Source organism: Aptenodytes forsteri, unplaced genomic scaffold (genome assembly GCF_000699145.1).
Source record: "Aptenodytes forsteri isolate BGI_AS27 unplaced genomic scaffold, ASM69914v1 Scaffold514, whole genome shotgun sequence".
Lineage (NCBI taxonomy): Eukaryota > Metazoa > Chordata > Aves > Sphenisciformes > Spheniscidae > Aptenodytes > Aptenodytes forsteri.
In genome coordinates this window covers 51,407-73,492 of record NW_008795044.1, presented here as the reverse complement: position 1 = coordinate 73,492, position 22,086 = coordinate 51,407, and the positions used below count along the sequence as shown (strand labels likewise).

Below are 22,086 nucleotides of genomic sequence, written 5' to 3'. Positions count from 1 at the left end.
TCTCAGCCCATGAGTTTTCTCACTTTTACTCTTCTGATTCTCTCCCCCATCCCAGTGGAGGTGAGTGAGCGAGCAGCTGTGTCGTGCTTAGTTGCCGACTGAGGTTAAACCACAACAAGGAGATAGAAAGAATAACTCTTGGAATAGCTTTTCATTCTCTGTTGTTCAATAAACAACTGTAACAGGAGCAGTCTTGTATGACCAGCCATCATGCAGCAAGTATTTTTACAATGTTAATTCCAAACCCTTCAGCATCAATCCTCATATGGATAGATGGGGGGGAACTGAAAAAAAAAAAAAAAATCCTTCAAACAGCTACCTTTGCTATGAGTTACTTTCCTAAGTCATAGGACCTTTCATATGGAGCATCTCTCAGTGAGGTACTCCCAGAAATAAACTTTTACAAGTCCATTAAGGTTAATTTCAGATTGTGAACATTCTTTAAAACTTGCCAATTTTCATTACAGAAAAGTAGCAATCTTGAAGTATTTGCAGTATTCCATGGTTATTCTTGAAAAAAAAGTCAGATGACCTCCAAATGCAGAACATTTCTTAAAACAAAAGTGGTGGGGTTAACCTTCCTCCCTGTCCTGTTTCTCATGTAGGTTGTCTTAACCCTCACTCACTCCAAATCAGCATTGCAAATCCCAACCTTCATTTGCACAGAAGATCATAAGAAACTATCAATTCGTCAAAGCTGACAGGAAAGCCTAAATATGTGGCCATTTGTTTTGCTGAAGACTGTAGTTTGAACACTGTTTTCATTATAGGGCAGTGGGGAAATGCAGGTAAATTGCTTTAGCGACCAGCAGGAGGGACAAGACATTGCCATTTACAGTGAGTTTTCTGTCTTCATGTGCATTTCTTTTGCTCCATGGCATGGGTCCCCTTTAAGTTGGAATATAAAGCAAACTGCACTAGGTCTGGTCTATAACCATGGCTGAAAATAGAGTATCAAGGGGAGGTTCTTCCTCCACAGTACTTTTTTTTTTTCCTACGGAGCTGTGTTGGAAAGGGAAGAAAACTCAAGTCTGGATTTTGAAGACAACCAGCTGAACCAAACAGCTAATTTCATTCTACAATGGGAATGTGAATTCCACTTTAGGAGACGGTGGTATAGTTTTTTAAGGTACTTAGAGATTGGTTCACTGGCAGGTTCAGGAGCTGCTTGATCAAACACTTGTTTTAAAGGCAACTCACATATTTTACTTCCACTGTTGTCAATCTTTTCACAAAACTGTGGGGCATACTCCTTTTTCAAAATCCAGTATTGCGCTTCTCCAGGCCTCCATCCTATATGTGTTGGATAAAAAGTTTTTGTAAATAATGCATGCATCATAAACTGTTTATAAATATCTTCTGATGGTGGGCTGTTTCCCCTGTCCTTCCCATTATGCCTCAGCTATTACCTAGATGGTTGCTAGCATGGAGATGAAGAATTGACTGTTTTATTCTCGCCTTGTTTCCAGGGGAACAAGAATTACAACAGAATCCACTAGCAACAGGACTAATGTGTCTGAAACATCTCTGACCAATGCTCTATACTGAAAACATGATTACCTCTTTTTCTTTGCAGGTGCATATGTGCTTCAAGTAAAGGCAACAGATGCTGATGATCCCACTTATGGAAACAGTGCTAGGGTGGTTTACAGCATTCTTCAGGGGCAACCGTATTTCTCCATTGATCCAAAGACAGGTAAACAGTTTATCAGCAACAGTGGAAATTTTAAACTTTGGATTTTGATTCATGTGGGCAGTATCAATGAATAAATATGGACTGGGCTGATATGCCCAAAAGCCAGTAGAGTAACGCTGCACATGATTCAGTTTTGGATATTGACTAGTTTTTGAATGAATTACAATCTGTTGTTGAAACAAAAGAAACATGCTCCTCCAATCAGTCCTGGAATATCTAATATATATATACATTGAACTTTTTTTTTTTTTTATGCTTTACCATTGCTCTATAGCTAAAGCTTTATCTGCTACATGCATTCTATTTTTTGTTTTTTCCTGATGATTCAGTTTTTTATCTTGGGTCTACATTCTTTTTTCTCAGCATTTTTACTTGCTGAACTTACGGTCAGAAATTCTCTAACAATGATTGTTTTGCTATATAGAGCTAATTTGAGACTGTGGAACAGCTAATGATCTCCTGCCCTCCTCTTTTCCTGGGGCATAGTATGTTTTTCTGGGGTTACGGGATGTGTGAGCAGAAAAGGATAACATGTATAAAGAGAGTGAAATATTTGTGAGGTTGGTAGACACATTAATTAGGTATCTTGTCTTATATTTCTAAATGTCATTCTTGTTTCTATATTTAGTAATTCAGTTAAGGAGCCAATAACCTACATGGTGAATGTCATGCATTGTGTCAGCCTGAATGCGTTACAGGAATAGTTGTCCATATGTCCCTTTCAGCAAATAGTTTCTCCTCCCAGTGAAGCTGTAGTTGAATGTCAGACTGTGTGTTAAAGAGGCTTTATCCCTGATCAAACAATAGTTTGGTGGTGAGAGCCTCATAAGGCTATTAGTGGACTATCTCCAGTGGGCACATTCCTTTGTCACATGCTCCATTTAGCAGGAGATAGTATTGCAATTTGCAGTGAGCAACTTTACTTTTCAAACTGAAATGGGACTTCTTCATGTGTCTGGGGGAAAAAAAGTTTTTACCTTTATACTTATTTTTTATTTCAGTCTTGTAAAGAATGAGAAGGAATTCAACGACAAGAAAAACCTTTACTGAAGCCACAATTGGAGTTCTATTCCAAGTTTCCCAAGAAAAAAATTAATAGTTATTAGTACTTGAAGAACTTTTTTCCCGTGGCACTTTGAATTGCTGTATCTTATGCTCTCATCTATTACTCAGTAGGGAGTAGTGAGTGGACCATAGGTGATGGCCTGCACCTACCAGCCCTGGAAGATCATACAAACCCAGTAATTCCACATCTGTCTATTAATATCTTTAATGAGTTACTCAGGTGGACCTTGGTGGTAAAAGAACGGACACAGCTGTAAAGGAAGATTCATGAAACAGCTAGCCCAGCATAGCTTAAAATCCTATACCAGAAAAAAGCATACAGATTCATGCTTCTACAAGCAACAATAATGTGCTGTAATCTGTCTTACATTAGAAAGGTCACAATATGAGAGTTACCTGTGGGTATAACAATGACTGTAGAGGTAAATAGTATGTGAATAATAATGCACAGGATGCTGCTTAATGATTTGCTCTAAAATCCAGAAATCTTGGGCAGCACTACAGATCATCTGGCATTTCTAATTCTTTATTTTATAACTGAGGAGATGATACAGTAGTTTTTCACTGCAGAGTTTTACCACCAGACATCTGCCTTGAGTGTTTTTGACAGGAAAGGGGAAGAAAGCCATTTGGGTACAAAATAACAGACAATTTCAGAACTGCTGGCAGATGGATAAGCATTTATTGGGTTGCTGCTGTTGGTTTTTTTGCTGTCTCTTGCATTCTAGTGACAATTTTGAGACATTCCCTTGTAGTTATTTAAAGAAATTAAGAATATCCATACTAGGTCAGACCAAAGGTCCATGCTGCCCTGTACCGTGTTTCCAAAAGTGATGTCCTGCTCAGCTCTAGTGAAGGATAGAAGAAGAAATGTTTAGTGATACACCCCCGAATACTCTTCTAGTCTTCAACAACTTGTTCTTACGAAGTTCCTGGGTGATTAGCAGTGTCCATGTAACTAAAACTGAAAGGATTTATCCTCCATAACTTGTCCGCTTCCCAGTAGAGTTGACTTGTCCAGGAGCACAGTATCTGCACACCCAGCGACTAGAAATTCCACAGCAAAGGTTTTTTTGGGTGAAGAACCAGCTCCTCTTTCTTCTTTGAAATGCGACACCTCTTAAATTATTTCATACCTCACACCTGCATTGCACGAGACAGTGAACAGTTAAGTCCTATTTATTGGTTCCCCATGACCTTATAGACCCCAGTTACCTCTTTTCTAGATTGAAGACTTCTTTAAACGGAAGCCATTCCATAACACTGATCATCCTTCTCTTCCTTCTCGGGAAGAGAAAGTGTACACAGTATTCAAGAAGGCAGCTTATATGGATGTATAAAATAGTTTAATCATAACACTTTTGTTCTTTATTCCTTTTCAAACAATTCCAAACATTCTCTTTACTTTTTAGCTTCTACCACACAAAAGCTGATATGTTTGTGGAAATTTCTATTATTACCTCAAGATCTCATTGCAAAGCAGTAATAGTGAAACCACTGACCATAAATTTATATGTAAAATAAGGATTGTGTTTGGCATGCACATGACTTTACACATACTCCTTTCTCAAATCATTCCTGATAGGTGATAAACATTTACTCTGGTATGAATGTAGTACACTTAAATAGTTTTTAACCTTTATGGGTCTGAATAGCAGTCACAGCTGCTCCTTTACTCTTCTTTACTGACCTCCTAATTTTTTCCAGTGCTTTGCTGAAGGTGAGCAAACTATGTAGAAGCGGGAGAGTTAGCTTTTATTGCTCTTGCAGGAAGGTTAAATGCATTACAGTCCCTGTTGGAGAGCAGCTGTTGGACTGGCACATTTTAAGGCCTCAAATCTTATATGTGGGGGTTACTTTTGATGCTATGAAATTGCTCTTCTGATTTTAATGTGAGTTTTCTTTAACATAGAGCACTTCTTTTAAGACAGATAACCTCCCTTATCTTTCCTCTGTACATTCTGTTCTGTTACTAAAATGTCCTTTTGACAAACTTCTTTCCACCCAATTTTCTGATGTGTTTATGAGGTCAATATTCTCATTTATGGCTAGATGTCTCCAATTTTTTCTTAGACTCAGTATTCTAGTTCATATTCTGACCTCAATTATATTCTTGAAATCCAAATTGGTGTCAGCTGGAGTATTGATGTTAATATTTATTCAGGAGGTTTTTTAAAGAACCTGAATTTTCTCTTCCACATAAGTGGATGATCTCCTCTTGAATTATGGCTCAATAACTTTGCAGAGTATATCTCCTGGCCCAGGTCCCATACATACTATTTTCAATTTTCAGCAGCCTTATTGAGACCATACTTTTCTGCACATTTTATATTGATGACATTTGCAAAGAAAAAAAATTAAAGGTATTCCGTTCTGGAGCCGAACAATCTTTATCGTAAAATCTTAAGGTAGAAGGATTTAAAAACACTTAGAACACCATTACATGCACATAAGACCTCTCTGTTATACTAAGTCTTTGGTTCAAAATTTGGATATTCTTTGTGAAGCTGAAGCTGTGATACCGAAATTTGTAGTCTTTTTTTCCCCATGGATTTTTACCTCCATTTTATTTTGCTATTTTGCTGTTTAGATAACTTTAAATCACCTTTTTCCTGTCCATGTGAACTGATTATTTTGGTAGAAACAGTATTTTTCAGGGGTTTTTCTATGCTTTTGAAATAGATTAGGTAGAAAAGGGAAAATTGCCTATGAACTGCTAGATATGAAAATTATTCGCATTGATTTTTTTTGCTGGAGACAAAGGTTTTTACAGAAAAATATATAAGAATGCCCTTATACGTCCTGATAGGAATAAACAGTGGGTGATTGGGAACTTTACTACTAGAGTGATAGCCAATTCCTCCTTTTCTGAAGACCATCTGGAATATTTCTGAGAAATCCACTCACTTGTACATAAAACAGGTATAACAATCAGATGAATTGCATCTCCTGCTCACAACCTACTATCTGCCCATTTTCAGTTTTTTCTACTTACTGTTATTTTATTTTGCTAGTATAACAAGGGAAGACTAATTCTCATAGCTCTTTTCTTCTTAGAATGAGCATAGCAAGGATGTTGTAAAATACTGTGGAACGTACAGTCTCCGTAATGCAAAAATATGGATTAAGAGATTCAAGAGGAAACCTAGTAATGTTCATCCTATTTACAAAAAGATTTTTTTCATGATTATCACATGAATATGAACAAATTTTTACAGTTTTACAATTCAATATTTCTGTCTGGAACAAACAAAACATTGAACAACATTTATTGTTTCTAAAAGTTCAAAAGGATAGTGTTGCAGTATCTAAATGTCCTTAAGTATTTGCTAATCATATTCCCGATCTATGCAGTACAGTATATGCCATGTTGAGGTAGAAAACAGTAGTCATTATTAATGTTGTTGTTATCATCATCAGTGTTACAAGTGGAGAGAAAGGAAATTGTTATACAATTCAATTCAATGGGAATTTTTAATAGGTTCCAGAAATAGCAAATTTAGGTCAAAGTTATGTCTAGACTCTGAACAAGTACTATAAGCTAACGGTTCCTATTCTTGTTAACACAGCAGCGGTTAGTTGCTATAAAGATAAGAATGATTCTTAAAGTTTGTTTCTTATCATTCCAGACCCATTATAATACCAGGGGGAAAAGACTGCTTTTAAACCCAAATGGTTTAATACTAGAAAACAGTATTTTCTAAAACAATAATAACTTAGAGGAGAAGCATGCTTCCAATTGGTTTATTTTTCAGTTGTGCATGCTATCTGCACCAATCTGCACCTAACTGTTTTCTGAAAACTATTGCTGAATATATAGCATTTTGCAATGTAATATGCACTTGTAAAATTTTGACAAAGAAATGTGTTTTCTCCTACACATTTGGTTTCAAGAGAAAGGCTTGAGCACCCAAAACCTTATAGCTTTTTACAACCTCATCAGTTAATCCTATGATCAGTAGTACCTCTCTCTCTACAAGTCTTCCTTTTATCATACACATTCTTAACATATCAGAGGGAGATTATGGCATACCTATTTAGACATCAGCTATCCAAAATCACTGAAGATTAAGTCATTTGGGTAATATCTTACCATGATATTTTAATTACATTTCTTTAAGGAAACTCCTGAAGTTTTCACTGCATCTATGTGCTATATCAAGAAAACTTTCTCAATCAAAGGAGAGTCTTCTAATAAAGACCTTCTGTACAGAAGGAATATTGTCTTGGCTTACAGTAGCTTAACTGTGATGGCAAGTTACTGGTTGGAAACAATTGAAGATGCAGTCTCTGAAATGCATTGCCACCTCCTCCTACATTGCCGTACTCTGCACAATGCAGCGTTCTTCGATCCCGATGTGGCGAACCTATGCTCATGCCATAGTGAATCCCTAGTGAAAATGCACAATTCTCTTTCAGCCATTCATGTCCTGATTGAAAAGACACAACAGTCATTTTGAATGGTTGAATAGCTGACAAGCACACTTTTGAAAAGCCCGAGTGATTTGCATGTTTCTGTGTGAACTCCTCTCTTATGAACCCTTTAGGAAGAGTACCATTCCTGGTCCAAGAGATCCAGTATTAAAATGTAATAGTAAACAATCACAGCCCTTTGCTTACTTGTTCTTTCTCTTTCCCATTTCTTCTCGTAGGTGTAATAAGAACAGCTCTGCCAAATATGGACAGAGAAGTGAAAGAACAATATCAAGTTCTAATCCAAGCCAAGGACATGGGAGGACAGCTGGGAGGACTAGCTGGTACTACCACTGTAAACATTACTCTCACGGATGTCAATGACAACCCACCCAGATTTCCTAAGAGTATGTTGCATTCCAAATGCACTAATTTTCAAATAAGCATGACTGAAAGTATTAATGTGAAAAATCCTTTAGATAAGGAATTGAGATCCAGGAAGAAGAACAGTAGATGATGAAAAAATTTAGAATATACTGTTGGTTTTTTAAATGATATAAAGCTCAATTTGAAAGTATGAGTTTTGAATGTTTAAGAGGAAATATATCATCATTCCACAGGGCCAGCCTGAGCCTAGGAGTTCATTTCATTTATACTTTAAAAATGATTTGGCAAATACTATTTTGTCAAGGGAAACTGGATGATCCCCTTCAAATGACAAAAGGTTATAACCTGAGACTTCCAGGCACCAAAGACAGAACTGGCTCACACTAAGCACTGTTGTTATGATAATCAGGAACAGATTTTTTACACGTCTTGGCCAAAAAGATATATCTATCCTTGAAAACACTTACAGCCTCAAAATAGTGATCTTCCACTGACAATTTATAACATTTCATATCAATTAGTTTAAATGAGGCTTTTCAGAAGTATGCTAATTTAAAGAGTTTCATAGTCTGTGTATGATTAGCACGATTGTCACTTACTGCTCTCCTTAAATTTACTGAAGTCTTGTATATTCCGTACCTTTGAAATGCAGACACTAATCAAGCATAAACCTTGATAACTATGCCAAAACAATTAGCTGCTAAAAGTTGTTAATAAGGTAAATTCATATTAGAAAATTTGTGTGAATTTGCAGTAAGATCATGGCAGCTTTTTACTTTGTATCTCTTTTCTTGCACATGAATTATAATCCCATTTTACGTATTATAAATGCTCCTTAGGTGCCAAACCACACCTGAAACTTCACAGTTTTCTCTCATATAGAAATTCTTCTTCTTTTCCTCAGTATGAAAATATATTGCATTCTGCAGGCATGTAAGAATGACCATATTAAGACAAAGATCCATCTGGCCCTGCCTTCTGTCTCTTACACTGACATCTAGAGGGTATACATAAAAACAAGCCAAACAATACTCCAGAACATTTCCTCAGTTTCTAATGATTTTTAGCCCAGGTGGTGTCTTTGTATTTAACAACCCTTAATGGATTTTTCTTACAGCAAGTTGCCCCGTTGCTTTGAAACTTACGTAAAATTTCAGAGTCCACAACATCCTATGTTAGTGAGGTGCACAGATTAATCATATATCATACAGCAAACAGCTTCCCCTCATTTGTTTTGAATCCATCCCTACGTATCTACCTGCATGTTGACCTCTTTAAATAATTCAGAAAGTGTTACAAAATATGACCTTTATTTAGAAAAGCTGTGTTGAGTTTTTTTCAGTATGGGATATTCTCCATGAGGCAAAAACCCTGTGTATGTCTTTCGGGAAAAAAATCAGTGTTATAATAGCACCTCCAAGACTTCATGTGCCACAGTGTTTTGAAGCAAAATATTACACATCGTAATAGTTCACTTATTTCATCCTTCAGGCTCTTGGGCATGTAACAGCTAATCCCAATGATTTGTTACTGTTGTGTCTGTTTGTTTAAAAACTGCTTCTATAGCTAACTTAACCTTCTGATGAGTCTCCCATAAAGAAGGGGTCCAGGACAGAAAAATTTCCCAGCTATTCTACACTGAACACAAAGAAAAAAAATTATTAATTTTACACTTGTGATCTTATCTTCTCTGAGCACTTCTTCTAGATCTCAATTTTGGGTTGACTTTACACAGTCTCTCTCAGGCTTTTGCTTCCAGATGTCTTTAAAAGGCAATTATTGTTAGCTTGTTTGCCAGAGATTTATTCAAAGTCATTTTTTGTCTTCTTTATTGTGGTTTTATAGATAAAGCAGATTTTATGGTTCTTTCTATTGTTCTCCCTGAGACACAACTTCATTTTTTTGAAAGATGTGTTCTTGCTTTTATTAGCTATGTTGTTTACCCTTACTGACTTGTTTTTTAATGGGTGCTGTGCATTTGCTGTGTCCCTAGGTAACATCCACATCACCCACAGTGATTTAACTCTCAGCTATCTCATTCAGATTTTTTATAGCAATATCCCTAGGTTTATTTATTTACACTTTTTTTTTTTCTTTTTTATTTAACTGTGTACAACCATCATGTAATTTTGGCTCTTACTGCTCCTGCACAGATACTGCTTTTAAACTCATTACGGTTGCTGTAAAATTTAGAAGGACTAAAGAACTTTTCCTGACTAGCTAGTGTTAATACTGTTCTCTTTTTTAAGTCTTATTTGACTTCGAGCTTCCTTTAACAACCATCATTATTCCTCCACTGATAAGGTCTACTTTGCTGTTCCTGTGTATTTTGCTCCTTGGTACTGTGCTGCCTGACTGATTTTCTTCTTTCCCACAGATTTTGAACATACTTATTATGCTGATAATAAGCATAATAATAAACACTTGTTTAGTGTTAGACATTAAAGCTACCCATACTAGTTCCCATTTTAACCCTTGGCTTTATATTGTGGTTTTCTTTCTCCTCTTTACTGGAGGAGAAACTCCTCCCCTAGTTTGATTCTGTGTGCTGTACCATTTCTGCATTTCCTACTGGACTACCATCACCTTTTGTGGCATTCTTCAGTGAAGAATGCAGAATTCTGGTGACTGCACCCTTCATCTGAACTGTGTACTTTTGCATTTTTTTGAATTGTGTGCTTTCCAAGACCTGCAAATTTTCCTGAACTTTTCAGCTAGAATCACAGTAGTCATAGGAAAGTTTTTAAACTTTCTGAAGCCTGTTTTTCCCATGGCCAAAATGAATTTTGCATCTTCTCTATGGGCACCCATTCTTTAGCAAGTTCCCCTACTTTCCAATAATGTGAATCCCTTCTCCTTATACCTTTTTCTCAGCCAGGCATTTAAAGCTTTGCCTTTCCATCTTTCTCTCCCTGATTGTACATTGCGAGACAATTTCATATTATGCTACTATGAATGTCCTTAACTTCAGCTTTCGCTTGCCAGCCTAAATTTTACCCCTAAGACGTTTGTCCAGTCTTACCTTATTTTGTCAGAGCTCACATGGACTACAGCCACTGGCGCCTCCTTGTGTTTCCTGACATCCTGTCAAAACATGTGACTTGCTCCAAATCTGGTCAACAAGCAAATCATCCCAGAGGGTCTCTTTGAACCAACATTTCCACTGTCCTCGTCCTCAATGCTTGTTAAACCTCCCACCACTGCAGTCTGCTCCTTCTTTTCAGCTGGAACCCCTGCTGCTGGAAGGGTACCACAAGTGCAAGAGGAAATAATGTAACTGCTTGGAAATTGAAAAACTCAGTGCATTGGCAAGTTCCTTGGGCCCAATGTTCTTTCCTGTGTCTGATTTTCAGTTGTATATTTTACTTTCTTTGTTGTTAGGGGTCTTAGTAATTTTCTATTTTATTGTATACCTTCATCTACTATGGTGTTGCAAAAAATACACGTCTCACATAATGTCAGACAGTTCTCATGACACAGAGAAGTGGAATATATCATCCTCTTTGAACAAGATAGCTTTGAGGTCTCATTTAATGCATGCACTGTAGTTATGACGTCTTTGCCCATTTTTTGCTATGAAGGAGCAAAAAAAATCACAAGAGACCAACCTTGTCCTGTGCTTTGCATGCTAATAGGGTTGAAAACCTTTTCTTTCTGTTATATCAAATGTCACAGAAGCCGAATTATAGCAGTGACTCTCAACAAAACAGAAGAGAATAATATTGGAAGTTCGTGTTGATATTGAAAATAATAAACTTTTAGCATGGCTTACAAGCTAAAATGTCAGTATGGGGACTCCGGTGTATTGGAACAAGTTTGATTAAGGCGGACAGTTAACTGAAACATTCTTTTCTTTTGGAATGTGTTACAGGCAACATATTTATATTCTCATAAACTAAGAACTTCTGTTTAATTGAAATAGTAAAAGCAAAAATTCTGATCAATGGGGATTTACTTAGCCAGTCCCATTTGGTTAAGGGGTATGTGAGATGATGTCTAATGTGCCTGAAATTCACAGAGACACAAGGCTAATTACAGCTAAACAAAAATAATTGATAGAAAAAAAGTTGAGTATGAATTTTATTTCTGTGTATTAACCGTATTTTTCAGTTTTGCTCTTTGAAAATGTTGCAATGATTCAGAGTAACTGCCTGCCAGGAAATGGAGTTTGTCATTTGCTTGACTACCACAGCTAAAAGGATACTTGTGCAGAATTTTAGTTTATGTGAAAAATAAGCCTTTAAAATCAGGTCCAGGTAGGTGCCAAGTTCAGGTCTGGCAAGACCTGAAGAGCCCTCACTGTTGCTGGCAGTTGAGACCTCCAGTATCACATTACTCATCGTTGGTCAACAACGCCAAGAAATCCAAGTGCAGACTGAGAAAAGGGACTGAAGGTCCTTTAACACTAACTGCTGCAGGGTAAATATTTTTGCATCACATAATCAGGACAACAGTTTCCCAAAGGGCTTATGCCAAAGATGCCCTGCTGTAGATTACCTTATCAAATAAGAAGAGATTAATTATCACAGAATAAAGTTTAAATTTCTTTTCTGAACTCAGTTAAGCTGAAAAAAAAAAAAATCACAGTAGAAGTGGGAGAATATATATTATTAATACTTGGAAGAAGCTACGCTGATAAATAATACATTACAAGCTTGCAAAAAAAATGTGTCATGGAACATATTCATCTCATCGAGGGTCCTTTAAGGAGACAGGCAGGTTTGGATGGGATATCAGCATCCAGTGATGAAAAACCACCGACTATCCTGCTGAACATGGAATTTTTTATTTAGAACCTGTGCTTTTGAACATATTCAGTGGGGAACTCCCACCTTGGATGTCTCACAGTAATGAAGAGTGTAACAAGGGGGAAACCTCTAAACATTATATATTTCTGTCAGAGTTGTTTGACCTGCAGGTATCTATTGGCCGACATTCCAGAAAACTGAGGCACTTCAGAAAACTGATATTTTCTTTATAATTAGAAGGAAAAAATGAATCTGAGTTATTTTATTAGCAGAAATTTATTTCCAAAAGTGTTTATATATGTCTTGCCTGACTCTTCATTAGTACACTGACTTTCTGCATTACTGTGCATGTTTCATTGTTAAAGATAGAACTTTTTCGTAACTATTAAAATAAATGTTTCATACTAAAGTTTGATTCTTGCCAAAACCAGAAAAAAATAAGACTGAAAGGGAAAGTACTTTTCCTATCATAGCTACAATGTTCAAGCAATTAAATGAAAATTTGGTATAATACAACATCGCCTTTGAACAGAGAAGAGTGGATAAAAGCTGTTTATCTGTAGGCATGCATCCTGGTCCAGAAGGGAACTGATGGCCTTTCTCTCAGCTACTCACGTACATGATAGCTGGTTAAGTAAAAAGACAATTCAGTACCCCCTTCCTAGAAGCTAATGGGCTAACCCTTAACACAACAAGCATTAGACCAGTCTGAGTTAGCTGCAAGGACAGCTGTGGCTTGTTTCCAGCTCTTAAAATAAGCTTCAAGAAAGGATGGATGGGTTATATTTACTTCAACATTTAAATGACAAAAACCTGTATAATTAGTTGGTATAAATTATACTTCATGGAATCAAACCAATTAAGTGAAGTGGTTGATTCATATTTTGTAAGGTTATTGTGCTTCAGTTTTCCTGTCTCTTTCTTTTGTTCACTGATGACAGAGTGACTGTGAAAGCAATTTAGAGAAATAAACCCTTATATGCTGAGCAATAAAAGCACATGCGAATCATTTTAGTCAAAGGACTAGTATGTCTTTTTATTTTAATATGACATAAATATACTTTTAGAGGATAAGGCCCTGAGATAGAAGAAATGCAATTGAATTTAAAAATGTATACAGTTTTTATTCTGATATTAGCAAATAAAAGACCATTCTCAAGTGTTTTATGAAGTCAGCAATAAGCTGGGTTTATTTTTAAGGTGTGTATTTTTAAGGTGACACTTCCTTAATTTATCTTTTTTATTCAAAAGAACTATTTGGCTAAAGCTATGTTTTATTATATCATTTCCAACTCACAGGAGAAGTAAATATTGTAGGGGAATGATTGAAAACTGTTTTTAATAGAAGAAAAATGAATTAATGTTTGGACCCAATAGTTGAATTTTGTCCACTTGTGCACGTCTTGGCTTTAAAAAAAACAGCTCTCTGATGGTCAGAAACCTTTATCTCAGGGATGTTTTGCAACCACATTTAAAATGTTCAGACAGCTGTAGAGCAACGCCTAGACATCACAAGGGCCAGTTTTTTGCTGTCATTGGTCTTTCCAGAAGCATCCCGGTGAAATCCATCAAATTAGTTTGCATAAAAGAGCATGGCCAATTTCCAGAAATGCTAACATGCTCGGAAACAGAAATGCAACTATTCATCTTTCTGGTAATGACACCTTAAATAAGGCAAGGTTGAAGGATCGTTCCTAGGACCTTGCACATTATCTGCCTGCCCATACCATAGAAGTTTGCAGCTGATTAGATTTGGATTTCAAAAGTGGCCAGTACCATCTCACAGAATGTATTAAATCGTCCACTGGAGGCAACAGAGGAAACAACAATCTTAAATAGAAAAGTCAACAAAATGGACAATTCAGAAACCAGAAAAAATGTCTTTCATTGATGCAATTCGAGGAATTTCAGTGCAAGTAAAAAAGACCTTTATAAAAGACAGCTAGCCTTTTTCCCTCTTAGTTATATAACCTTTGCATGCTACTTGAAAGATCTATTGTCTGGATGAACTATTATATAGATCTATTATCTATTTCACAATTATGATATTAAAAATAGAGTTTGCATAGTATTACCCTTTAGATAGCATCTATTTTCAGTGATTATTTATTGGTTCATAACATATTTTAATAGGTTTACTTTCAAGTACTAAAATCCGTAGAAATATTTTGAAATAAGAGACAACCAAGTGCTGAACTTGGAATAGCCTGCCTATACATACATATGCATACACACTCTGTGGATTGAAAACTCTTATCATAGTTATTTATTTATATATTCTGGGAAGCTTAGTACAGCACAGAAATTGCACACACACTGTTTAACATAGGTTTTACTATATAAAAGCAGGTCAATTTTGTTCACTCAGTAAACTAAATGTGGCTGATTCCATTCATGTGGCTTTGAACCAGTCTTGCTCAGATTTTATTGAAAAATTGGGTTCAGATGCAGAGTGCAAGTAAAAGGTCTTCTGGTCCACATGAGATAGAAAGAAAAATCTTTTAACCCACTGCTTTGGATGAGTGGCCTATGAGAGAGAAGTTCCTCAGATAATGGTATCTAGTTTAAAGATTTCAGAAGAATATAACACAGATCCTACCCAGTAGTAAATTAGACATTTACAGAAAAGGACTGTGTGATTAAGAAATTATTCTGTTCACTAACCTAAAAAATTAAAATAATGAAAGCAGAGATTTTGATTTTAAAAAAAAAAAGAGGAAGATTTATTCCCTCCCTACTTGGACAATTTGCTGGAAAACTTACTTTGGATTAAGATTCAGAGCTTCAATCTGCCTAATTAAGTATTTTAACAAGCCCGCCCAACTTTCTGGGAAGTTATTGTATCCACTGCCATTTAGATAGGGACATATAGCTTGCTTTTGATTCTCCTGTTAAAAGTTGTTGTGCTTTGCATACAGCACTTGTATCTTCATTGGCTCTCAGGATGAAAACGAGTCTATCTTTCATTGATTAAAGAATTTGCCTGGCAGACAAGATGCCCTCATTCAGTTCCAGCAACTAATTACTTATTTTATACCAAATGGGAGATACTTACACAGGACAGTTGGACAGATTTATTGCAGACTGGCCTGTGGGCAGTGATTAGTTGGGAGACCGAGTCAGAGCTTGCTTTGAATCAGAAAGGGAGGGAAGGTTGAATCCTAGTCTACTCTGCCTTTGTTAATTTTCTAACCTCTATGCCATAAGACATAAAGGGAAAAAAGCACCAGCTTGGTTTTGTAAACCAAGCTTAAATCTTTTAATGTCAGAAAATCTTAAGCAAGCCTGACTTCCATTTACCTGTGAGTTTTGGGTAAACTAAAGCTCTGTTTTGAGTTGAACATCTATTTTAACCAACCGTTTCAAGGAGTGTTGGAAGACAGGAATGAAAAGACTCCAGAAATGGGCCCATGCAATTGTAAACCAATCATGAAACCAGCAGCCATGCAGAGGTCATTATAATTTTGGATTGTAATACCAGTGAGTCACTTAACTACAGCTTTAAGACCAGCAAAACAATAGTCAAATCAGTACGTGAATAAATACTAGCAGACCAGTACTTGCACAGTTCTCTTACAGGAATCAGAGGAGGACTTAGGGTAACTCCTCTTTAAACCAGGTTGCTTCCAAGTCTCATACCTCTGTACTATCTGCATCTCTGTCTCCCCCTCCTCTGGCCTTCACTTTCCTCCTCACCCTGTCTATCCTTACATTCAACATGCACTCTTGTCTCCCTTCTCCTAAAAGAGACACAAATTTTTCCTTGATCTCATTTTCATCTTATAACTACAGTGTGGCCATCTCCTCCTTCTCCTCCCCAAGTGTTTTTTTTCTCCCCAATAATAACACTGCTAAAATAATTTATCCTTTGTTGGTTCACTTCCAGCTCTGAGTCTCTCCACATTTTGCTATACTGAGATCATGACTCTTCACCATCCCAGATAAGCTCTTTACAGCTCCATCGTGCTTGGTTTGGCCACTACACTGTCAGCTCAGTGACCCTTGCTTGCTGTTTGTATTTGGCCCACCTGAGTTAGCTACACATTTGACAGCTAGTCATAAAAAAGCCTCTGTACTTTTTTTTTTCCTATACCACCACTTAATCAGTGCAATTACAGACATTTTTACATAGACTAAAAGAAGATATACAAGGCTCATTTTATTTTGCTTTGAAGACTTAAAGAAGGATGTGAGAGTGTTGGGGAAAATTCCTGGACATCTAAATCCCCACACTGTTTGCCTTAGCACAGTCACTGGGCACAGTTTTGACCAACACCAAGTAAAGCTTTCTCAGACAAATTCAAGGCATTTGGGGAAATTAGTACAGATCAGGAACTATTTTCTGCAGCCACTTTCCATGAAGCTGACCTATTTTGGCATGGGTAAAAGAATTTAATAACATGGAAATAGGCCATTCTATACCGGCTAGCTTCCAGGCCACAGACTTCAGCTGGTACATGAAATTTCTTCATAGAGTTGTAGCTTTTTTGAGCCTATGCTTTGAAATCCAGGCCGTGCAGCCCACCTTGGGTCACAGTACCTGATAGTTAAGTAGGCTTCTGTTACTATTGGTGTGTGTGCAACATAAAGGAGTTAACATAAAATTCAACATCTATACAGATTTCTATTTACACTTATGCTAACTTTCTCTTACTTTTTTCTTATTCTTTTCCATATCAGAATTCTTCAAGCACTTTCAGTAAGAGCAGATTTGCCCCCAAAAGTGGATGTAGTCTTAGTAAAAGGTCCCTAGAAGATTCTTTTTTTTTTGGTAGCTGTCACTGCTGCATGATCTTGATCATAAAGCATCTTGAAGAGTGAAACATTTGATTCAGACTGAACAATGACACAAAACCCAACTAAAGCATAATATTTTTTTAAAAACTGAGAAATAAACTGGAGGGAGAAATATTCAGTTACCATAGATTCTCAAAACACTAAATGTTTAGTAAATTTTATGCCTGCTACACTTACATTGGTTTTTAACTTTCTTAAGAATGCATAATTAGCAAAGGCTATTCTTAGAGGACCACTTGGAGTACTGATTGAATGAAACAAAACTCTCTTTAAAGCTCTAAACTGAGAGAGACTGAACCCTCAAATGCAAAGCTGAGCATGAAAATAAATATAGCTGTTTCTTGGTACTATTCCATAACCAATGAAAAAAACAGGTAATTTGTAAATAGGTAAAATGTAATGCTCTGATTGCACAGTAAGCAATAGTCCAAGGAATGCAAATGAGCACAATAGTGGTTAGAAGTTAAATATTATCTATTGGTCATAAAATTCTGTTCTTAGTCTGCACTTACCCAATTCATTTTCCCCCTGTCATCAGGTTTAAGTGGTAATTGATAATTAGCAGCAAGATTTATAGGTCAATTAGTTTTAAACACATCATTATCATCATAGTAGATTATTATCATTAATAATTGTATTTTACATCTGCTACCTTCTGTATAGAAGGTGTAAACAAATACGGCTCATAGAAATTCAACAACCTTTGTCAGGAATCATGACATTCATTCCACCCCAATGTGTTTTCTGTGGGGAGCGGTGAAGAAACTATTCATTCAAAACACAGAGAGTATTTAGATTGGATGCATGAAATTATCCACAGTAACCTTGGGATGGCTTAAAAGCACCATGCATCTCCACCTACTCTCTAATACTGAAGAGTAGCTAGGGCTACAGATTTAACAGCATGGAGTTGCCTTGCAATGCCTTGAGAATTGGTTGCAAAGTGACTCACAGACTACAGTGTCACTTGCTGTGTCACTATAATTTCTGGCAGCATCTGCCTTTTTCCCCTAGGCCTTCCGTCCAAGTAAGAAATCAACACAGCCTTTCTGCTTCTGACTGTGGTGGGCTTGCTTTCTGAAAATTTAGAGACTACAGTGCAACATGCAGTGAAACAGACCATATGTAATTATCTAATCATAATCACAATAGTTTAGGTTTCTGATTTCAGAAATAGCTAACAACCACAGTTGTAGTCAGATTTTCAGGAGTGCTCCACTCTGTAAAAGCATTAAATGGGATGCCCAAAAAGTGCTTGCAACAAACCAGAGGTTCCTACTGACAGCAATAGGAGCTGCAGATACCAGGCAGTTTTGAAACTGTCTTCTCTGAGTCCAAAATACATGTTTAGTTGAATTTTTGCATAAAGAAAGCCATAAAAATGAAAAGAACATAACAGAAACATTCTAGAGGAACTCTTTCAAGTTTTCTCTTGAATTCATGACAATAATTTTTTTTTCTCAGTGGCTTCCACAACAAATTTTTTGATCTTATAAATGTGTTCGGCAGTGCTCTCAAGAGAAAGATCTATAATTAAGCACTCACTACCCACAGATTTCATTGCAAAAGGAGCAGTATTTATATAGAGATCTCACCTTTAAACACTTAAATTGGAAGACATAAACATCACTTTTGATAAGCTGATCACACTTGCTGTAAAGTATAAGAGACTACAAACATGAGGCCAATTGCCATCTTACTGTATCATTATTTTTTGGTCTATATCACACACTAAATCACAAGTATTTTAAGGAAACTGTATACAGTAAACCAAAACTTAAAACAAAGAACAGTAAACTATTGTGCACTTGCACATTTGGCGGCTCATGGCTTAGACAGGTGTACTCTGTGCTGGGTCAAAAACTGGCTGGATGGCTGGGCCCAGAGAGTTGTGAATGGAGTTCAATCCAGTTGGCGGCCGGTCACGAGCGGTGTTCCCCAGGGCTCAGTACTGGGGCCGGTCTTGTTTAATATCTTTATCGATGATCTGGATGAGGGGATTGAGTGCACCCTCAGTAAGTTTGCAGACGACACCAAGTTGGGCGGGAGTGTTGATCTGCTCGAGGGTAGGAAGGCTCTGCAGAGGGACCTGGACAGGCTGGATCGATGGGCCCAGACCAATTGTATGAGGTTCAACAAGGCCAAGTGCCGGGTCCTGCACTTCGGCCACAACAACCCCATGCAGCGCTACAGGCTTGGGGAAGAGTGGCTGGAAAGCTGCCCAGCAGAGAAGGACCTGGGGGTGTTGGTCGACAGCCGGCTGAACATGAGCTGGCAGTGTGCCCAGGCGGCCAAGAAGGCCAATGGCATCCTGGCCTGTATCAGAAATAGTGTGGCCAGCAGGAGTAGGGAAGGGATCGTGCCCCTGTACTCGGCACTGGGGAGGCCGCACCTCGAATACTGTGTTCAGTTTTGGGCCCCTCACTACAAGAAGGACACTGAGGTGCTGGAGCGTGTCCAGAGAAGGGCAACGAGGCTGGTGAGGGGTCTGGAGAACAAGTCTTATGAGGAGCAGCTGAGGGAACTGGGACTGTTTAGCCTGGAGAAAAGGAGGCTGAGGGGAGACCTTATCGCTCTCTACAACTACCTGAAAGGAGGTTGTAGCGAGGTGGGTGTTGGTCTCTTCTCCCAAGTAACTAGTGATAGGACGAGAGGAAATGGCCTCAAGTTGCGCCAGGGGAGGTTTAGATTGGATGTAAGGAAAAATTTCTTTCCTGAAAGAGTGGTGAAACATTGGGACGGGCTGCCCAGGGAAGTGGTGGAGTCCCCATCCCTGGAGGTATTTAAAAGACGTGTAGATGAGGCACTTAGGGACATGGTTTAGTGGGCATGGTGGTGTTGGGTTGACGGTTGGACTCAATGATCTTAGAGGTCTTTTCCAACCTTTATGATTCTATGATTCTATGAACATGGTGAAGAAAAGTAATATATATTTTAGGGAAAATGATTTACATAAAATGTACCTAATGAGCATATGAAAATCAAAGCTTCACAGGGAGTTTTCTGAGTAATACAGATGTTAAGCATGTTTTATTTAGGTGGTTTTAGACATGCAACTTAGGTGTGACTCAGAGGACTAAAGATAGGAACCTAATTTCCTTAGTCAATGGAGAGAAAAATGATTCTTCCAATACAGATGATTTAGAGCACTTGGCTTAGATCCTAAAATAAATGGTTTGACCACATTCTTAAGAATGAATGAATTGCAGTAAAAATGTGTTATTATATTTTGTGCCAGAGTAATAAAGAAAATATGAAAAAGCTCCTGCAAGATATTTAAGGCGCAGAGATGTTAAGCAGAGCATTACAAACTCAGTGTCCCATCCTTGGCAATATACTTTTTATCATGTTAATGTTTCACATATATCATGCAATTTAATTTTTATAGAGGGAATAAGTGTATTGATTTATTTCATGGTGATGGTGTGATCACCAGAATATTACCAATAGAGCTACCTGATAAACGCCAATTACATGCTGCCTGAGATTCTGAAAAAGGAAAGACATTTTCTCTATCCTTTTTCTATCCGTAAGGCATGCTACAACTTGATAATTCTTTATAAACACTATATAACTTACATAAAAACATTTGATTCAAGCTTTTAGACTATACCCCCAAAAAATTATTTTTCTCATTGTATTTTGGACTTTTTTTACTGACTTTTTTTGTTTGGTAATAATTTCTCAATCAGTAGACTGGATATTAGCAGAACAGTTCTTTATTGGTCATGATACATAATGAAGCTGATCATCTACAACTGGTTTTCCATATAAGCCCTCAGAGATCCAGGACGCACGTTGTCTAACACATGAACACATTGACAAATCAGACTGCACAGATGACCATTTAGCCACCACTTTTCTGTATAGCAAGACCAATGGAAGGGTAAGTGATAATGGTGGGATCTTTCTTATACAGAAATAACAGCATGATCAAAGCTGTTACTCAGGAACTTGATTTGGTCTCCTCAGCTTGTCAGAGTTCAACTCCATATCATCTAGGAGAAACCCTTAATTATAAATGCGAGAAGGTTCTAGATATGAGCATTTTCTTCCCCTCCTAGTAAAGCTGTGCCACCATACAAAGGAAAATTTAAGATTCTTCAAAAAATATTAAGTATGATTCTTGCCTAGGTATTAGGACACACACATCTGAGTGTCTGTGGCTCCAAACAACTGCTTCTAGAATTATTTCTACATTATGCTGTTAAACAGAATATTATCTATTGTCTTTGCTACACCCAGCACTCTGCGGAGACAGAAGCTGTGGTCTGAATATCTTCAGCTGAGAAAATGAACTGGCATTTCCCATTTCCTGAACCCTTGCTCCAACAAGGGGGATATTATGCTCTGTGGGATGAGTCTCTGACAGGCGATGGGGAGGTTTATTTTTAGAAAGCTTTCTCACAACAGCTTATCAGTGGAAAAAACAACAAATGGTTAAACTGAAATTTTTCAGTGTACAAAAATTATACCAGGTATGATGAACTTTTTTTCCCTTTAGAGAAAGAAAAAAGAGGACGGCCTAAAAAAATCAGTCTGCTAGCTCACCTGAGGGGCTGCTAGAGTCCTGGCTCAGCAGCTGTCAACTCTGGGGAAGCTTCATCATGTGGATTACCCTAAACTTGGGCAGGGTCAAACTCAAAAGGGGTTTTGCCTCCGCTCATTTTCCCTTGAAGAACTGGGGACCCTTGAACACCCAGGATCTCCGCAGTCTGGGGAGATGTAGCTCTTGCTAGGTGTGGACTTTGGGATCCACAGCAGAGAACCAGGAATTTTTAAGAACGGTTATGCCATATCTGATGAGGCCATAAACCCTAACTCAGAGCAGTGGGTTTGAGGACGGAAGAAGCCTTGCCATAACCGAAGTTTTACCAGTCTATGCCAGGTCATGCGTGACCTGCATCAGAGCACATGGTGACAAAGCCCGGCCTTTCTCTTCCCTCTGCAGGATCCCAGTCCCCTGCAGGGCACAGAGCC

General features: G+C 37.6%; 1 protein-coding gene across 1 annotated transcript in view; it reads left to right on the top strand.

Annotated features, from left to right (window-relative positions):
• The window catches only part of LOC103897022 (cadherin-12), a gene marked incomplete at its 3' end in the record, with an annotated part of 163,387 nt that overhangs the window by 97,637 nt on the left and 43,664 nt on the right, over positions 1-22,086 (top strand). Inside the window, exons 3-4 of the mRNA XM_009276971.2 lie at positions 1,577-1,696; positions 7,414-7,581. Of these exons, the coding sequence (XP_009275246.1) occupies positions 1,577-1,696; positions 7,414-7,581 (288 nt within the window). The remainder of the gene's footprint in view (positions 1-1,576; positions 1,697-7,413; positions 7,582-22,086) is intronic.